The 18,735-nt window shown below is 45.1% G+C and overlaps 2 protein-coding genes across 4 annotated transcripts in view; one reads left to right on the top strand and one right to left on the bottom strand.

The window, feature by feature from the left end:
• The window catches only part of BRF1 (BRF1 general transcription factor IIIB subunit), a 343,261-nt gene that overhangs the window by 159,818 nt on the left and 164,708 nt on the right, over positions 1–18,735 (bottom strand). The gene's annotated exons all lie outside the window — the stretch shown is intronic.
• Positions 11,479–18,245, top strand: BTBD6 (BTB domain containing 6). Of its 3 annotated transcripts, none has more exons than XM_083167569.1 (5): positions 11,479–11,595; positions 12,729–13,002; positions 16,152–16,242; positions 16,337–16,455; positions 16,810–18,245. In XM_083167569.1, exons 2-5 carry the CDS (start codon positions 12,806–12,808, stop codon positions 17,840–17,842), a joined length of 1,440 nt encoding a protein of 479 aa, XP_083023695.1. In that variant the 5' UTR covers positions 11,479–11,595; positions 12,729–12,805; the 3' UTR covers positions 17,843–18,245. The 3 variants fall into 3 exon arrangements, with proteins under 3 accessions (XP_083023695.1, XP_083023694.1, XP_083023693.1); XM_083167568.1 differs by lacking the exon at positions 11,479–11,595 and adding an exon at positions 12,136–12,528; XM_083167567.1 differs by lacking the exon at positions 11,479–11,595 and having other exon boundaries at positions 12,136–13,002.

Raw genomic sequence — 18,735 nt, 5'->3', positions numbered from 1 at the left:
GTAAATGCTCCTGCCAGCATACCAAGGCACTTGTCCCAGTATTTCAGCATGTATGTCCGAAGAGGACTACCATCTGATCCAGTCAAAAGGAACTGTATTATAAGTGGGCACCTTGTTTGGAAGGTAACCACTTTTGGCCTATGTGAGTGGGATTATCCAACTGCACGAAACAGGTCACAACAACTAACTAACACATACAGTATTAACACATTGGTACATTTTTCTATGCAAGACCCAAAAAACATCAATATCCATTGATAATTTGACTGCACCTGGCTCATCTAGTCTGAACCTATTTTAACCTTATACTAATTTCAAAACCTGTTTGATTCTAACTTCTTTGTTAAGCTGGGTACACATTACATGATGTGTGTACCCGTGTGATATTGAAGGTCGTCGGCGGCGGCAGGGACCCGATGCAAATTTCGGGGTACTGGTGTAATATCTGGGTGCCCGATGCGATTGATTGTATGCCTTAACTTAAGGCATACAATCAGATGCGATGGACGCGATTTTCCCGAAAAATTGCGTTGATCGCATCGCGACCAAATCGCATGCGATGCGATGGACGCGATTTTCCATAGGATTCAATGTTCAATGGGCCTGTTCATATCCCCACTATCCAAGAGGGCATGGAGTTGATTTTATATAGCGTGGAGAGCGCAGCGAGCCCCACGAGGAGACACGGATTAGTTAAAATGTATTCCGCGTCCGCTCCCCACGCTTCGGGCTCGCCACACTATATAAAATAAACTCCATGCCCACTTGGATAGTGGGGGTATGAACAGGACCGTTTAACATTGAATCCTATGGAAAAATTGCGTCGATCGCATCGCATGCGATTTGCTTGCATGCGATGCAATTTTTCCGACCCGATCAAAAAAAGGTCGCCCAGTTATTACACAAGTACCAATTTCACCAATGGCAAGTGCATAAACACTTGCTGTAGCAAGCGGGAGTGAGTGACAGAAGGGAGAGTGGCGGCCATGCTGCATTCTGCAGCACGGCCCTTGTTCCTGAGGTTATCCCTCATCTGTATATGCAGGATGACTGAGGGCATCGTTAATGACCCGTGGGAGTGTACATCCATGATATTATATAGTATACACACTGAGCGATATTTTAAACAATATTGTTCAGAAGGGAAAATATAAGCGGCATAATTTAAAAAAAAAAAATCAGTGTTTATGATACTTAGCACTTATTCTATACTTAAGTCATTCCCAAGCATGCTTAAATGGCTCTACTGCAGGGGTGGCCAAACCGGTCCTCGTGATCTACCAATGGTCCACATTTTCCAAACCATCTAGCTGGTGCAGAGCTGTAGTCATTACTAACGGTCACATTTTCAAACCTGCTGCATCCATTCCTACTATAGTTCCACAGGTTGCCTGAAAAGATGAACTGTTGGTAGATCTTGAGGACAGGTTTGGCCGCCCCTGCTCTACTGACTTAGGGCACTGATTCAGACCTGAACGCTCATCTGCAAAGTTGGTTGGACAATGCACGCTAAGATCCGTACACATGTGCAGGAATTCAATAACCGAACAAATTGTGAATTCCTATCAGCGATCAACTCTGAATAACCCCCTAAACCTCTACCGCCTCTGACGGAAGGCTATTCCACTTGCCCACTACCTTTTCTGGAAAGTAATTTACCTCAAATTTCCCATGAACCTTCCTCCCTTTAGTATCAGTGCATGTCCTTGTAGGGTGTGGTACAGGGATCCTACAGTCGGGATCCTGACAGACATTATCCCGACTGGCCGGAACCAGACAGCATGGTGAGCGCAACTAAGCCCCTTGCGGGCACGTAGCGAGCCACCAATACTATTCTCAATCTATGAGGGTCGTGGACCCCCACGAGGGAAATTAGCAGGTGGACGTCAGGAACCCGGCTGTCTGGGTTTTGACAGTGGGGATCCCGACGTTGGTTGAACGACTGTCGGGACCCTGTCCGGCACCTGTCCTTGTATTCTAAACTTCTCTTCCTAGAAATAATATGTAATATTGCCGTCCTGTGCCCTGTATACATTTCCCACCCGCTCAATAGAATACACACTTTGAAGTCTCCAATCAGGTACCTGGATGATTATCAGCTAATACAGTGTACAAACACAAGGCATCAAATCAAGAGGATGTTTCTGTTACACCACTGTGCAGAATAAAACAACTGTCGATAAAGTTCTCTGGGGGGTGGGGGGGGGGGGGGGTTGAAAATGACTTCTAGAAGGTCACGTCCTCTAGGCACAGAGCAGCCAAATATAGTAGGCGTAAAGAGTGTTTTGGGAAGTTTCCTGTAAAAGGCTTGCTCCCTGTTTTGTCAGGCACTGCACGAATGAGCAGAGGAAATCTTATTCAGGCTGCACTGTGAACTTCATTGTACTTACAGGATGCTACAGTAACTAGCATCATCATCTACTGAGGAATCAGGCTTCCCTCAGCCCAAAGCCAAATGAAATGTCATGTCATTAAATTGATAGTTCTTTGCAAACATAAGGAAAAAAGGACAATGATCAGTAAAAATATGCCAAATAGACAAGTCACCAACACATAACATTTTACAGACCTGACGTTTTGGAATATTCTGAATATGCAGAATTTTCAGCTAATTGCAACTATTAGCCCCTCACAACTTACCAGAAGTCAACCAAGATGAAATCAGTGTGGTATTCTCTCAGACCAGGGCCATCTTAACATTGATGAGGGCCCCTGGGCAAACTAATCCACTGCTTCCCCCCTCCCCCCCCTGCTACTGTTGCCGCCTACCTTGTCTTCCCCCAGCAGTCCAGCACACCGTCAGACCCCAGCCCCCCGCCCATGTGCACTGCGGTAGCGGGAGGGCTGCTCATCGCTAGGGTGAGTGAGCGGCTGAATCCGCCCGCAGGGCGCCTCGGGTGCTGTAGTCGTAGTCTTGGCAAGCCACTATACTACAGGAAACTACACCGTCCAGAAAGGACACTACAAGGGTATGCGCCTGGACCCCACCACCCGGATGACCGCTGTCTTTCCCATTGGAAAGACGGCCCTGTCTCAGACTTTTACTATGTAGACCGTTTACTGCGGACTACATATACCTCTATGGGGAGGGCTTAGCACAAGCAGTAAAATCTCATAGGTTTGTCACTCGCTAATGCCATTCTAAGATTGTGTTTACTGTACACAGCAATGGGGCCAGCCAGTTTGGATAAGCTTCTCTGAATACCAGAGTGCAGTGGTGGCTCCAGATAGGGGAGCTTACATCTACTGCCTCCCCAATCACTGCTAATCTTCACCGGACGGGACCCACTGGCAGTTGGTGTTGGTGCCCTATTTACATTTTGAACTGATCTGCAGCGGCCTTAGGTTTAATGTATAGCTGCATTAATTTTCACCAACAACATTGAGCCACTGGTGACTGATCAATCACTATGCAAGTAGGTATGGCCATCATCGATGATTTGAAATCATCAACAGTTTACGGTTGATGTAGAATAGTTTTGCCATAGATGGGGGAGAACCAAATGGTTTCCCTCCATCGATGACACGCATAAACACTTTTTTTTCCTCCAAGGGGCAGGACACAGAGCATAGCTCCACCCCAACACACATGAAGCCCCACCCCATGTTTGATAGGCCCAAAGGCCAATAAGTCAAAGAAAATGGATGACCATCCATAGGTAAAAACATTGATGGTAATCCATTGCATAGTATGCTATTATAGATGGCCAGTTGCACTATTGCCATTGATGGTAACCATCATTGTCCATCCCTATATGCAGGAAGGATTTTCATGGGATTGATATGAAGAACTGAGGAGGGATATGCCTGGTGCATACCAGAATTGGGTTAGGGCATTAGGTGCCCTGGTTAGTGAAACTGGCATAATACAGGGAGTCAATGCTCCGGAGGTTACTCTCCCACTGGTACCAGTAGCTTTCACTTGACATGTGGCCTATTAAAGTTATGATTAACCCCTTAATTTTCTATGGCCAAAGAAACACATTTTATTGTTTTACTTCCATTGGTAAAACTGTTCTGAGCAATTAAGAGTTTGATTCTCTTGGGCCCTACTGTTCTCCTACAGGAGGGGGCGAAATACTGAGTTGAACAAATTCTTCTAGATGGAAAAAAAAGGATTGTCCCTCAGAAATAAAAACAGAGAAATACAATGTTGGCTCTGGTGGGTAGAAAGCCCTATCCATGTGATGGGAATCCGGATAAAGCTGGGCAGCTGGTACACTGCCTGACACTTCACTATACAGTACCAGTAACCTGGGCAAACCAAAGAGACACAAGCTGTGTAACTTCTTCATTAGCTGTCAGTCATACATAGCACCAACTGTATCAGAAGGCATTTGGATAGAATCTGATATCATTTGGAGGGCTTGATAGCATGTTTGGGAAATCTGAAGTGGTCTGATGGCATGTGGAGAAGTCTGAGATCTGATGGAAATTAAATAGGCTCAGACTTGCTCAGAATGGGGGCCCAAACTGATAATCTTGCCTAGTGCCAACAAGAGTATTAATAAGCTCTACAAAGGGCAAAGAAGCAACTCATTAACAGTAGTCTGAAGCTTAAAAGTTCAAATATTTCCAACTATTCTGGACATACTTTTTCAAAGCAGGTTCAACTTTGTTTAAATTTGAATCTGCATCAGTGGAATAAAGTCGTAACTAGAGAAGCCAATCCCGGGGCATTTTTTCAATCTCGGAATTTGGGATTGAAAAATGCTCAATCTCGGGATTTCTAGCTAAAATATGTGGAAAGGTGAGTAATTTTTCGATCCACGTGTTTTCTGACCGTGACTATTTTTCCGATTGTTGGGAAAATTGGCAGATTGAACACCCCCCTACAATGGTACATAACTTTCATTTTAAATAACCATACTATAGATGTTATATAAGCACGTTTTACAACATACACTTATGGCAATATATATATATATATATATATATATATATATATATATATATATATATGCAAACATATTTAGCAGAAGATAAGAGCCTTGCTCACTAAAGTAAAGACAAGTCTAAATGAAAACATATTGGCTTATATAATAACAGCAATAAAAAATAGCAATGTGCTTTAACTTGTTAACAGCTATTAGTCATTAATCAGGCAAAATGTAAAGGCTGGCATCGGATTAGCTTCAAAGTTCAGCAGAAATAGGTAGACCGGATCGGAAAGTCGACAGAAAACTATTTTCATGGGTTTTTTTTGTCCCGAATTTCTACGCAAGTCGACATGGACGCGGCACATTATTATATTCTCCCTCACTCCCTAGTGGATGGTAGGGTATGAAATACCGCCTGTCGGCACAAGTCGCCTAAAAATGAAAACATAAAAACTCATGGCCACATTTTGACTGTCGACCTCCCCATTGTCAACCTAATGATTGTGTCGATACTCCGACCCGTCCACCTTAGACCTAAACACTGTCGACCTAGCAAATTAATTATCTTCTGCAGACCTGAAAAAAAACATAAAAAGGTGGGAATCATCTCTAAAGCGTCAATAAACTGCAGGGTGTCAGCTCATATAGCTGGTAAACTACAGCATCTCCTGACATTATCTTGACTAAAACACATGATCTTCTGTGAATACATTAGTGTTATTGCATTTGCTTGATTTTTAGAACTGTGATTTTTGGATGATTAGGAACAAAATTCAGATATTAAATTAACATTTCAAATTCCCACAGGGTTTATTTACTAGGATGGGAGTTCTATTGAAGATGTAATGTTGCTATGGCAAACCAATCAGAATCTACTTATTTATTTAGCACCTTCTAGAAGATAACAGAATCTGATTGGTTTCCCATAGCAACATCCCGTCTTCAATAGAACACCCGTCTTAGTAAATAAACCAGTCTCCACAATCATTCTTATTCTATTGATCCAGTTTTTCTACAATCTTCCTCTCAATAGCTGTGCCTTTTAGAGAACACATTACTAATCTATGTGATCACTCGCTCATCTTGGTTATTATCAGGTCTTGCCATATTGTTTGTCTTTTAATTGCCCTATTTATGCATAGATGAGTACTGAAGCCAATGCGCGCCATGATGGGATTATCAAAGCTACTGAACTGCGACAGCACTGTGGGAATCTGGAGGGTGGACGATTTATATTGGATGAAATATTTATGCTACACTGAGTCTTGTCAGTAGAGGGGCCCACTTAGAATTCATCGCCGTCCCTCTAGCACTGGAGGTATTATCAGGGCATGCAATGAGCCTGCCGTTCCCCACAATATCATGCAAGTAAAAAATTTAATAGGAACATAAATCCCACAGTGCTTTCGATCGCACGATTGCATTCACATTAGGGTTTGCAAACCCTTTGATAATAATTATATCGACAATCTGCCTCTCCATTTTTGCCAAATCAATTAAACATCAGTTTTGGAATAACCATTTTGCTGTGGATCAAGTTCAACAGACTGTGGAAAGAAATGTATATTCTTGCGGTTCCAAGTGTGATAATTGATGTCTCGCAATCTGGTAAGACCACCAAGCTAGTACTGCCCTCCCTACATACAGTATATACACAGCTACAATAATTAATATTACACAAATACAGTGGCGGCAAGGCATACACTATATCGCTAAATATACAGATAGCGGCATCAGTATTAGATTCGTTTTTATTACCACATTACCGTGTAATGCACCGTACGCACTGTTCGATGTTGTCTATATTTCTATTCGATTTTGTTGTTAGAAAAAAAATTGAATCTAAATAAAATTTGAACAGAAATAGTACGCATTCGATCCCAATCTGTGACCTCAAAACCGAATAGAAATATAATATTGATTGTCATTTAGTTGCCATTTAATGTACATTTATATGGCGATCATTCAGCAAACTTGTTATTCTATAAATATTTTCACCTTTTTGATAAGATACATGTATCTATGCATACACATGAATGTTTCAAATGAGGCTGAGGAGCAGAATTATTGGCATAGAATTATAGTCCTCACGATTTTGGAATCTACCTGCATATGATACACTGCACCGCGACACACCTCTCAGAGGCGTTCATAGAGTAATACAAGGTTAAAATATATAGGAATAAGTCATCTTGAGAACTGACGGGGGATTTCCTTTTCCTTTAGCATTGAATGCACCGTACGTTGTGTCACGTTATTTGTAAAGTGTAAGGTACTATGCTGTACCGTGGATACAGGTCTTAAATTGCCTGTATAAGTGACATATGATTTGTTTTTGCTAATTTACATATATTTCTTTTGTTGTTGTTTTTTTAAACTATTTTATGTGCTCCAAAAAAGGAACTTTCTGCTTTTAATTGGAGCCTTTCGAGTCAAATTTTGTTTTTGAAAACTGTACAGCTATGTAAAGTATCCACCCAATTCATCGTTTCATAGATTGGGTGGTTGCATCTCCCTATGGAATTTGCTAAACATCCAATGGTATGATTCCAAAGACAGCACGGTATGGTTATATTCATTATGTAACTATACACTGTACAGTCGTGTCATGTATATGGCAATCCAATACATTGTTACATTGCTTTGTCCTACACACTAAAAAACACAATGCTGAATGCAAAAATACCTTGGCATCGTCCCATTGGTTGTGGAGCACATCCCCATGCGACCACACACACACACCTTATAAAAAACATTCAAGTGTGTGGATTGGAGGACACATACTATACATTATGGTTGCTTGAGGGTGGATACAAAAACATGACTAATCAGATAAAGAAATCTCACCAAGCAAATCAGTCAATTCACAGCATATGCCAGGGCATACTTACAAAGGAGAATCGTGCAAAGGAAGTGTGACATAATGGGACATGACACAATCATGAACACCACTGACGCCAGGGAAGACTATTTACACCAACACACAGCGTTTGTCCCCCAAAATTATTATCTGCAATAAAATGAAGCCACTTTAAGATTTAAGATCAAACCAGCCAGTTTTAGTTACAAGCCTTAACTCCACTTCTCTGTACACAGTGTACATGTTTATCAGATCACTTCCAGGAGCCCAGGTACAATCATTACTGACAGGTAGTTCCAAGTATTTTACTTGGGAGGGGACCTGGAACACACACACTGTGTGTCCAGGGGACTAGCCTAGCCTATTACATGTGTTCTCATTACCCATACATTATGCTCAGTAGAGGTAGGAAAAGGAGTCATTAACTTTCCATCTCAAGGGCTGGATGAATGAATAATATGCTTAATGCTCCACACTTGTGACTTTAAAATCTCTCACAACTTTATGGTTACTGACACAGAGAAGCGGGAGATTCACTATTCCCCAGTGCAATAGATTGTAAGCTTGCGAGCAGGGCTGTCGGTTTGTATCTACCCAGTTTGTTTAATCACTGTTGTTTCCAATTTTAAAGCGCAAAAGAATATGCTGCGCTATATAGGAAACTGTAAATAAAGAAATAAATAGATGTCAGGCAAAATGGTAGACGAGGAACTCACACATCCCCAATGTAGCGATACGTAATCACTAAAGTATCGGCGTACAAGACCAGACACTTTTCACAAAATGGTATGGAGCCTGCCTGGTTTGACCTTAAAGTAGTACCCGTTCTACCACCACCTAAATTGTGTGGGGCCGCCACGTGTACAGGTAACCCTAGTTTGGAATTGAACCGTTCCGGAACAGAAAGACCAAAATTAGCTTTGCTGAGTGTAGGCCAACCTCGGCAACCGCTCAGGAGAGTTCAAGAGAAACAGGCGGCGTATGGATCGGTATCACAAAGCCCAACTCACATCCAGCGCCTCTTTCCATCAAATGATGGTAGCTCAACACTAAGGGGGTATTCAATCTCCGGCGCTATTTCCGACAGCGGAAATAGTGGTGGGCGCCAATTCAATGCTGTCCTTCCCAACAGCGCTGAATAGGCAGCTCGACAGAACGGACCTGACTTTAAAAGCAGTCGGGTCCATTTTGTTGAAAACGTCCGTGGATTGTCGAAATCACGGCCGGATCTCAATGTGTTATGGAACGGCCCACCGGGAAATGGCCGGGTTTCCCGGTGGGCCAATCCGCCCCTGAAGTTGACTATATCTGTACTAGATAGTCTTGCCTGACAAGACTTTTTCTGTTCGATTTGCACTACACGGGAGTGCGAAATGGGATAAAATCTGCATCGAATGTAGAAAGACCATTCGATGCCCATTCGATTTTCTATTCGATTTTGCTTCTAAAAGCAAAATCAAATAGAAAAATAGTGCATATCTCACCGTGTGTACCCTCTATTAAGCTACCTAACACGATTCAATTTTTTTGGTCATTCTGACCACTAGGGCAATATTTCTGCCAGCTGTAGGGCACAATCGCAGTAGCACACATAAAGATGTCATAGTACAGGGGTGGCCAAACCTGTCCTCAAGATCTACCAACGGTGCATGTTTTCCAGGCAACCTGTGGATCTATAGTAGGAATGAATGCAGCAGGTTTTAAAATGTGACAGTTAGTAATGACTACAGCTGTGCACCAGCTAGGTAACCTGGAAAACGTGGACCGTTGGTAGATCTCGAGGACCGGTTTGGCCGCCCCTGTCATAGTATATGTGCGGATTACCAAGAATGTACATACTGAACAATACCAGGACATTTTGCATACCTCCCAACTGTCACGATTACAGCGGGACAGTCCCGATTTTCGGGTCCTGTCCCACTGTCCCACCCGCGATAGGCATTGTCCCGCTGCGGGGGGTGGCAGTTGGAAGACCCCCCAATCTAATAGAATAGACGCTGTGCGCATGCACACAGCGTCTATTCTTGAATGAAAATGAGGTCGCTGCTAATTAGCATGAGCCACGCCCTCATTTGCATACGCCCTCAGCACAGAAGTTGGGAGGTATGATTTTGGACAGTATCTTATGACAAAGTTGAGCAGTCAGATAATCAGGCCAATCAGTCTAATTGGGGCAGATGTATTAAGCCTTAACAAGAGATAAATGCAAGGGTGATAAGGAGCGATAAATGTCCAGCCTATCAGCTCCTTACTGACTTTTTTCAAACCCAGAGTGTAACATGGCAGTTGGCAGGTGATTGGCTGGATGTTTAGCTCTCTTTATCACACTTGCATTTATCTCTTGTTAAGGCTTAATACATCTGCCCCCCCCCCCCCCCCCCCATTATAATTCTATAGTATGTGGGTACTTCTCTGTCACAAGGGCATGAAAGCTACAAGTCATATTGACACCTTCCATCTTCCATTAATTTGCATAGTCATTGTATCCATTACATTGTACATTTTATTTTTATACTACAAGGTCAGACAAATAACTATCCTGACACAATGTTTGGGTGCCACTGCCAGCACCCAAACACTGGCACAGCAGCACATTAAATTGGCACCAAACTGGAACTAGCGAATGCTTTTATTAAGTATCATAAACTACTGTGTGGAATTATTTGGTACTCTTTACCTAGCTCGGCGCCCATCACGGCCATCAAATGCACTAAAAAACGGGTGCGACGCGATGCCCGCGATTTCCCATAGGGAACAATGTTAAAAGTGTGATTGGACGCGATGTTACTGTTCAATGCCTCAATGCCCGCGATTTTTCCATAGAAAACAATGTTAAATGGGCCACAGAGCCCAAATAGTCCCCCTGAAGTCTGAAATGGCCCCCACAATTGTTAACGCCACCCCACGATCAACGTGAACCCGAAGCGTGGCGAGCGCAGCGAGCCCGCGAGGGGCGGCGGTACACGTCCTCCGACCTTTTCATAACCCCACTATCCACGTCGGCGTGGAGTTGAGAATAGAATAGTGTGGCGAGCGCAGCGAGCCACCGAGCCCGAAGCGTGGCGAGCGCAGCGAGCCCCGCGAGGGGACGCGGATACCTTCACAGGTAAACGCGTCCCTTCGCGGGCTTCACAGGTATCCGCGTGCGCTCGCCACGCTTCGGGCTCGGTGGCTCGCTGCGCTCGCCACACTATTCTATTCTCAACTCCACGCCGACGTGGATAGTGGGGGTATGAAAAGGTCGGAGGACGCGTACCGCCGCCGCTCGCCACGCTTCGGGTTCACGTTGATCGTGGGGTGGCGTTAACAATTGTGGGGGCCATTTCAGACTTCAGGGGGACTATTAGGGCTCTGTGGCCCATTTAACATTGTTTCCTATGGAAAAATCGCGGGCATTGAACAGTAAAATCGCGTCCAATCACACTTTTAACATTGATCCCTATGGAAAATCGCGGGCATCGCGTCGCACCCGGTTTTTTAGTGCATGCCCGCGATTTTTTACCCCCGATGACCGCGATGGACATCGTGGGCGCCGTGCTAGGTAAAGAGTACCAATTATTTTACTTGATATGTGTAGGTGTAATGCACAAAATAGAAGGACATATTATTATTATTTAGAGCAGGGTCATAAAACTTGTTCCCATGAAAGCTGTGAATGTCGGCTGCAGCCCGTGCTAGCGCCACCTGGTGTCCACAAGACAGAAGTGCCCGTCCCAGATGTGAACAGGGAAGGCAGGAATAGCGGCCCGGAGACCGCCCCCTCCAGGATCATGGCTCCACAGGACGACTCTCCTTTTGTGCAAAGTTTCCCGGCCGTATGTGCGGACAGGCAGGATACCCCCCGGATGCATTAAGGTACACTGAGTAATCTGGGCACGGTCCATGCAATGCTACAATGGCTGTGGCAGTAGGTACACTGAGAGAAGCAATACCAGTGTCACAATGTCCCTGCATTCTGGTACAGGAGACCTCGCAGCAGCGGCAGCCTATGCAATGCTAGTGCATTGTCTCCCGATCTCCCCATATGCAAACGATCGCAGCTCAGTTCCTGGTGCCTCCCGATGTACGTGTGCGCGATGGGAAGTGCGGGCTTCCCTGCTACAGGCGTGCACTCTGCAATCGCTGCACTATAGGAGGGGGATAGAACTTTGTAATGTAGCGCAATCCACATCCCATGGGATCGGTCCTGCACCCAAATACCTATTTATTATTCTCCCAACAACAACAAAGCGATGCCCTGGCCCCTGGGGTTGCCCTGTGTGTATAGGGCAGAGCAGGGGGATAGGGTGGGAGTGCACAGGAGAAGAATGACATATTGTCTGATGGGGGAGGATCCCGCCCACCCCTCTCCCAGGCTAAGCTGCTGCTGCACACAGGGGCTTGTTGGTGCAAAGGCTGCTGCTGCTGTGAATGGCAAAGGACTCTCCGCTGCCATTGGATCCCGTTGCCCTGACGTGAGCAGCCCCTGCTTGCTATTTGAGCTGAAGCCTGGCCCCATTCCTCTCCAGTGCTACACGTACTGAGCTAGCGGCAGCGCACACACACACACACACACATACACACACACCGGGAGGAGGAGGAGACCGCCCAGTCCCTGTGCCATGCACTATGCCAGCGCACACAGCAGCAGCAGGGTGGCAGCTGGGGAGCCCGCACTGCCAGCCTTAGCCTGCCCATGATGAGTGCCCACTGCACGGGGACAGAGTGCATACAAGTAACTTCTGCAGGAGCCCCGGATCGGAGCGGCTGCTAGCCGGGATACTCATTGCGCCGCCGGTGCCGCAGCTGGTGGGTGCCCTCTCTGGATGGCAGTGATGATATGACTGCGCGGTGCATTATTGCTTATGGACGGATTGATCGCTGACTTTGGAAGTTATTGCCACTCTCCCTGCCTGATGCCCGCTGCCCTCCCTCGCCCATGCCACTAGAGCCAGGCTGCCTGCATGGCAGGATCATGAAGTGTTTGACTTTCTTTCTTCTGCTTCCAGAGACCTTAAAGAAGTCTAAAAAGCACGGCAAGGTGCCAGCATGCTGTGAGACAGTGCCCCTGGCCCTGAAGAGGAAGATGGCTGCGGAGCTTTACCCTGTCAGCGCCAACCACACCAATATCGCCAACAGTAATAACGCCGCGGCCGCCAACGCCAAGAAGAACGCCCTCCAGATCCAGCAGAGCGCCCCCCCACCTGCTCAGCTCCAGAACCTTAATAACAACAACATCGAGAGCAGCAACTGGCAGTCCTGCCACCCGACCCTGCGGGAGAGGTGAGGACACAGCGCCCCCTGCAGCAGGCCCGGAGAGCTGCTCAGGGCACACACTGCAGGCACAGGGGGGGAAAGGTACACTGCAGGTCCACATCATAGTGATGGGATGTGTGACTCTCAGGGTAAATGGCACCCAAGGGGGCATGCACTGCAGGTCCACATCATAAATGTAGGTGCCCCCAGGTTATGTGGCACAGCTTCCCACCACTGCACGTTAGCAGCCCCTGATCTCATGGTACGGCAGGGTTGCCTACTTTTGAAAAATAATTTCAGGGAGAAAAGTAAAAGCGAGGGGGCGGGCCTTGCGTCACCAGTGGGCGGGCCTTGCATCAACAGGGGGCGGGCCTTGCATCACCAGGGGGTCCCTACAGGATTTTGATAAGCATGTAGACAGATTTGGGCATGAAATATGGTTCTGTATTATCATGGTCCGCAACCAATCAGAAAAATATCTCTGTGGATCGCCTGCACTGTAGTCCTCAAAGGTTTATATGGTTTGGGATGTGCCCTATATGCATGAAGCTCAAAACATGTAACTTACAGTATTTTCCAGAGGAGGGGGGAGGACAGACTCAAGGAGGAGGAGAGGATAATATTACTGTGGCAACTCTGCTGCTGCTTGCCGGGCACTGTTTACCTTTAGGCAAGTGAGTAAGGCCGGGGGTATCTGCTGTCCTGACTAGTGAAGTGTGATATGTAGACGCCAGTGCAGGGAACTCACACTTAAAGCCTAGAAGGGGGTTAAATGTCAGAGAAGAGCACAGCACACCACTGAGCACACCACCGTTACCTTAGTGCTGCTGTGTAGAAAGCAGCTGTCTCCGTGTGCTGCTGCTGGGAAAGACTGCACTACGTAACTGTACACTGCCTGGAAGTCGGAAGCCTCTATCACCTGCTAGGGATGATAGCTTCATTTGTGCACACTGTACTGTGTGCTGTATACGGAGAACGGGGAGGTCTCCTAGCTGATGAAGGTACTGCCGCGATGTGTACTGTGCGGCTTCAGTGTGCCAGCGGCGTCATCGCGCATGCGCAGCACACACATCGGGGAAGCAAACCAGCAGCTGCGGGAGAAAGGGGCCGACCTCCGGGAGTCCGTGAGATGTCCCAGAATTCCGGGAGTCTCACGGACATTCCGGGAGAGTCGGCAACCCTGTGGTACGGGTTGGTTCTACAGTCTGACCGCAACCTCCTAATCCTATTATACCATATTGATCCCAAAGCCATATGTTACCATGTACCGCTTTCCAAATCAGAATGCAAAAGGTGTCACAACCCAGACCCTACTCATGCAAATGGCAATCAAGACTTGAGAAAACTGATGCCAATAGTATTAACATGAATGCAATCTGGACAACAGGTCCTGGATGGACATTATATATATATATACACCCATATGCAGATTGTGCACACATTAAGCTAGCAGGCATCCCCCCACCCCCACTTCTCCCCTCCATGGCTGCACTGAGTTAGCAGGCTGAGCATGCACTGAGCCATTGATAATCTGCAAGGAGCATCAGCAAGAACAGGACAAGGTCTCAGCATTGTGATATGGATAGGGGGTTTCCTCACTGCAGGGCTGTCAGGACCAACCAAAACAGCACTGGTGTCAAACCTGTAAGCAGAGATTTGCCTATTGAAAGCTGGTCTTGTACTCTGGTTAATAAGAGACAGCAGCACTTGGGGGTTGGAGGCACAGAGGCTGTATTACGGGGCCACTGTGATGCTGATACAGAGAATTAAATGAAAGGGAATTCTCACTGACGGCATGACAAACATTAACTGACAACCAGTCAGACATGTTACGCATTACCGTTCCGAATTATTGGACAGTGCAGGGCTGCTAAACCCACCAGATGCTTGTATAATATATTGTGATTTTGGGCCTTTTTAAGCACCGCGCATATAATTACTGTAGTCATTCCGTGAGGAATTGTTATTTTAGACACTTCGCAACATTTACTATCCAGTTTCTTTCTAAAGCAACTGAAGATACTTTTTGGTTACTGACAAAACAGAAACCACTGACTTGATTGGTTTATTTAAACAAAAGCTCTTTGCCAGTAATCTACATCCGAGTTCCCATCCTTGATCTTTTTAATCATCTCGCCAGAAAATTGTTTCTATGAATAAGAAGTGACGGCAAACAAAATTGAAGCTTTTCAAGCAAAACTGCACTTCTAGATGGTATATCCAGTAATCTAGAGATAAAAGCTCAGAATTTCTATGAATCCACAGGAAAATCCTGAAGATTAACATGATTAACCCAGATAAAAATCTGTTCAAGACTACTGACAGTCTTGGCACACAAACATATTGCAGAGGGGAAAAAAACAAGTGATGATGAGTTATCCGTTTTGCCTTTAGCAAGATACAAATGTTTAGACATGGTTAAAATGATCGGAATTCTCTTGAACGCTTATTAAAAAAATACATTGTATTTTATTCTAGTAATTAAAAAACACTCAAACAGAATGTGACAGCAGATAAGAACCACCTGACCCATCTAGTCTGCACACCCGACCCTATTTGATCCTTTTAGTTCTGCCTCGTAGTTGGATTGTATGCAATTGTAATTTGGGTTTATGCATTTGTGTATAGCGTGCGTTTATACATCTGTGTATAGCGTGCGTTTATACATCTGTGTATAGCGTGCGTTTATACATCTGTGTATAGCGTGCGTTTATACATCTGTGTATAGCGTGCGTTTATACATCTGTGTATAGCGTGCGTTTATACATCTGTGTATAGCGTGCGTTTATACATCTGTGTATAGCGTGCGTTTATACATTTGTGTATAGCGTGCGTTTATACATTTGTGTATAGCGTGCGTTTATACATTTGTGTATAGCGTGCGTTTATACATTTGTGTATAGCGTGCGTTTATACATTTGTGTATAGCGTGCGTTTATACATTTGTGTATAGCGTGCGTTTATACATTTGTGTATAGCGTGCGTTTATACATTTGTGTATAGCGCGCGTTTATACATTTGTGTATAGCGTGCGTTTATACATTTGTGTATAGCGTGCGTTTATACATTTGTGTATAGCGTGCGTTTATACATTTGTGTATAGTGTGTGTTTATACATTTTTAATTCTGTTGATACATTAAGAAAAACATTAATGTTCCTTTTATTATTCTTTTAGGAACGCGCTGATGTTCAACAACGAACTGATGGCTGATGTTCACTTTATTGTGGGTCCTGCTGGGGCCTCAAAGAAAGTCCCAGCCCATAAGGTATGCCAACACAAAATATATTCTCCTTTGCTCCGTGAGTGACGTCTTTTATTTGGTTTGTTTGCAATACTAAGAAATGGATTTTCCTTTTCAGTATATTTTGGCTGTTGGCAGCTCTGTGTTTTACGCCATGTTTTATGGAGATCTAGCGGAGGTCAAATCTGAAATCCATATCCCAGACGTGGAACCTGCAGCTTTTTTAATCCTTTTAAAGTAAGTGGTCATTAAAGAATCGGGAAAAAAAGAAAAAATTCTGCAGTGAGCATAAAAGCTTATAAAATATGCATCTCCTAAGCGGCAGTAATGGCTCTCTCGCTGTCTGAAGTCTTAAAACGGTTACTCGATTGGGTGTTCTCACAAACCGCGGCGCTTTTGCTTTGTATGGAGAATACAGATGCATCTGTAAACCAGAAATTGAGAGGGGGAAAAAGCACAATAAGACTAAGAGTTGAGAATTTTTTTTTTTCCTGGCAGGGGAAGAAAAAAATAAAATAAAGACTTGGGTTTTACTGTGCATTTGTATACACAATGAAATGTTCCCGTCTCAATACTATGTTCTTTCTGCAGGTACTTGTACAGTGACGAGATTGACCTGGAAGCAGACACCGTACTTGCAACGCTCTACGCTGCCAAGAAGTATATTGTCCCTGCGCTGGCCAAGGCCTGTGTTAATTTCCTGGAGACGAGCTTAGAGGCAAAGAACGCATGTGTGTTGCTTTCTCAGAGCCGGCTTTTCGAAGAGCCGGAACTGACTATGCGTTGCTGGGAGGTGATAGACGCCCAGGCGGAACTAGCACTCAAGTCCGAGGGCTTCTGCGAGATTGATTTACCAACTCTAGAGATTATCGTGACAAGGGAAACGCTAAACACTAAGGAAGATGTTGTTTTTCAGGCGGTATTGAACTGGGCGGAGGCAGAGTGCAAAAGACAAGGGCTGCCGGTGACTCCTGGAAATAAAAGGAGCATACTGGGGAAGGCGCTATACTTGGTACGGATTCCAACCATGACCTTGGAGGAATTTGCAGATGGGGCTGCCCAGTCAGATATTTTGACTTTGGAGGAGACGCGCAGCATATTCTTGTGGTATACAGCTGCGAATAAACCGCAATTAGAGTTCCCGCTCATCAAAAGGAAAGGTCTTGCGCCTCAGAGATGCCACAGGTTTCAGTCTTCGGCCTATCGAAGTAACCAGTGGAGGTATCGGGGCCGCTGTGACAGCATCCAGTTTGCGGTAGACAAAAGGATATTTATTGCAGGACTTGGTTTATATGGATCGAGCTGTGGCAAAGCAGAATATAGCGTTAAAATTGAACTTAAAAGGCAAGGGGTGGTCCTTGCCCAAAACCTGACTAAATTTATTTCCGACGGCTCGAGTAACACTTTCTCTGTGTGGTTTGAGCACCCTGTGCAAGTGGAACAGGACACGTTTTACAATGTCAGCGCCATCTTGGATGGCAACGAACTGAGTTACTTTGGGCAGGAGGGCATGACAGAAGTGCAGTGTGGGAAGGTGACTTTCCAGTTTCAATGCTCATCGGACAGTACCAATGGGACTGGGGTACAAGGGGGACAGATTCCGGAGCTCATCTTTTACGCATGACGCATTTCACTTCTCCACTACTGCTAAAGCACACTGACGCGCCTCATTGTCTAGCGTGGCTTGCAACACAAAAGGCTCGTCCCTTTTCCCTCGTTTGTCCTTGCCACGCATTAGAAAAAGGGGTGAAGGGAAAAATTGTCTTATTATATTTTAAACTGTACATCAGTATGGAATGTAACAGAGGCTGCCAAATCTCCAACTGAAGGAATGCTTTTAGAGTTTAATCTTATTTTATTTATTTTTAAGCTATTTGAATTATTAAAACTGCGACATGCAGAGAGGTTAGAGAAATCTGCACACAATGTGCATTTATTTTGTATATAGATAACTTGGTAAAATGCAGCTTGCTCAACTGAGAGAAGCAATTAAATATGTTGCATAAAAGATTTTTACTTCTATTGAATTCTGGTTCATCTTTGTCATTTGTTATATATAATATATTTATAGCCCTTATTCGTTTATTGGGTTGAAACGACACCATGAAAACCAATAGATTTAAGGTCCATACAAACTGGCCGATTATGCCCAGCGTGTATGGACAGCGATGACCGCTGGGGGTGGGGGGGAAGCCGTTCAGTGCATACATACTGAGTGGCTTTCCCCCTGCCCGGCGCTGTCAGCAGGGGGTGGGGGGCACCTCCCACAAAGCTGCTCATCTGCTGGTAATACCAGATGAGCGGCTTTCCCGGTGATGATGTGGGAGCGCACAGCAGCGCTCACCACTTACACATTGGGCGTCTTTGAGCTGAAAGCCGCTCATATTTGCGGTTTTGAGCGGCTTTCAGCTCAAAGTTGCCCAGTGTGTATGGGCCTTTAGTCAGCACACTGCACTAGGTTAAGACTATATTTATTACATACTATGTAACACTGTATCCATCTCTGTGGCTGTGATA

This window comes from Crinia signifera, chromosome 12, assembly GCF_055691185.1.
Source record: "Crinia signifera chromosome 12, ASM5569118v1, whole genome shotgun sequence".
Classification (NCBI taxonomy): Eukaryota; Metazoa; Chordata; class Amphibia; order Anura; family Myobatrachidae; genus Crinia; species Crinia signifera.
This window is presented reverse-complemented; position numbering and strand designations above follow the sequence as displayed.

Excerpts from the sequence above, each read along its gene's own strand:
- BTBD6 (XM_083167567.1), top strand. The coding sequence starts at position 12,659 with ATGCCACTAGAGCCAGGCTGCCTGCATGGCAGGATCATGAAGTGTTTG. Across the intron at positions 13,003-16,151 it reads CACCCGACCCTGCGGGAGAG|GAACGCGCTGATGTTCAACA; the intron begins GTGAGGACACAG and ends TTATTCTTTTAG. Across the intron at positions 16,243-16,336 it reads AGAAAGTCCCAGCCCATAAG|TATATTTTGGCTGTTGGCAG; the intron begins GTATGCCAACAC and ends TTTCCTTTTCAG.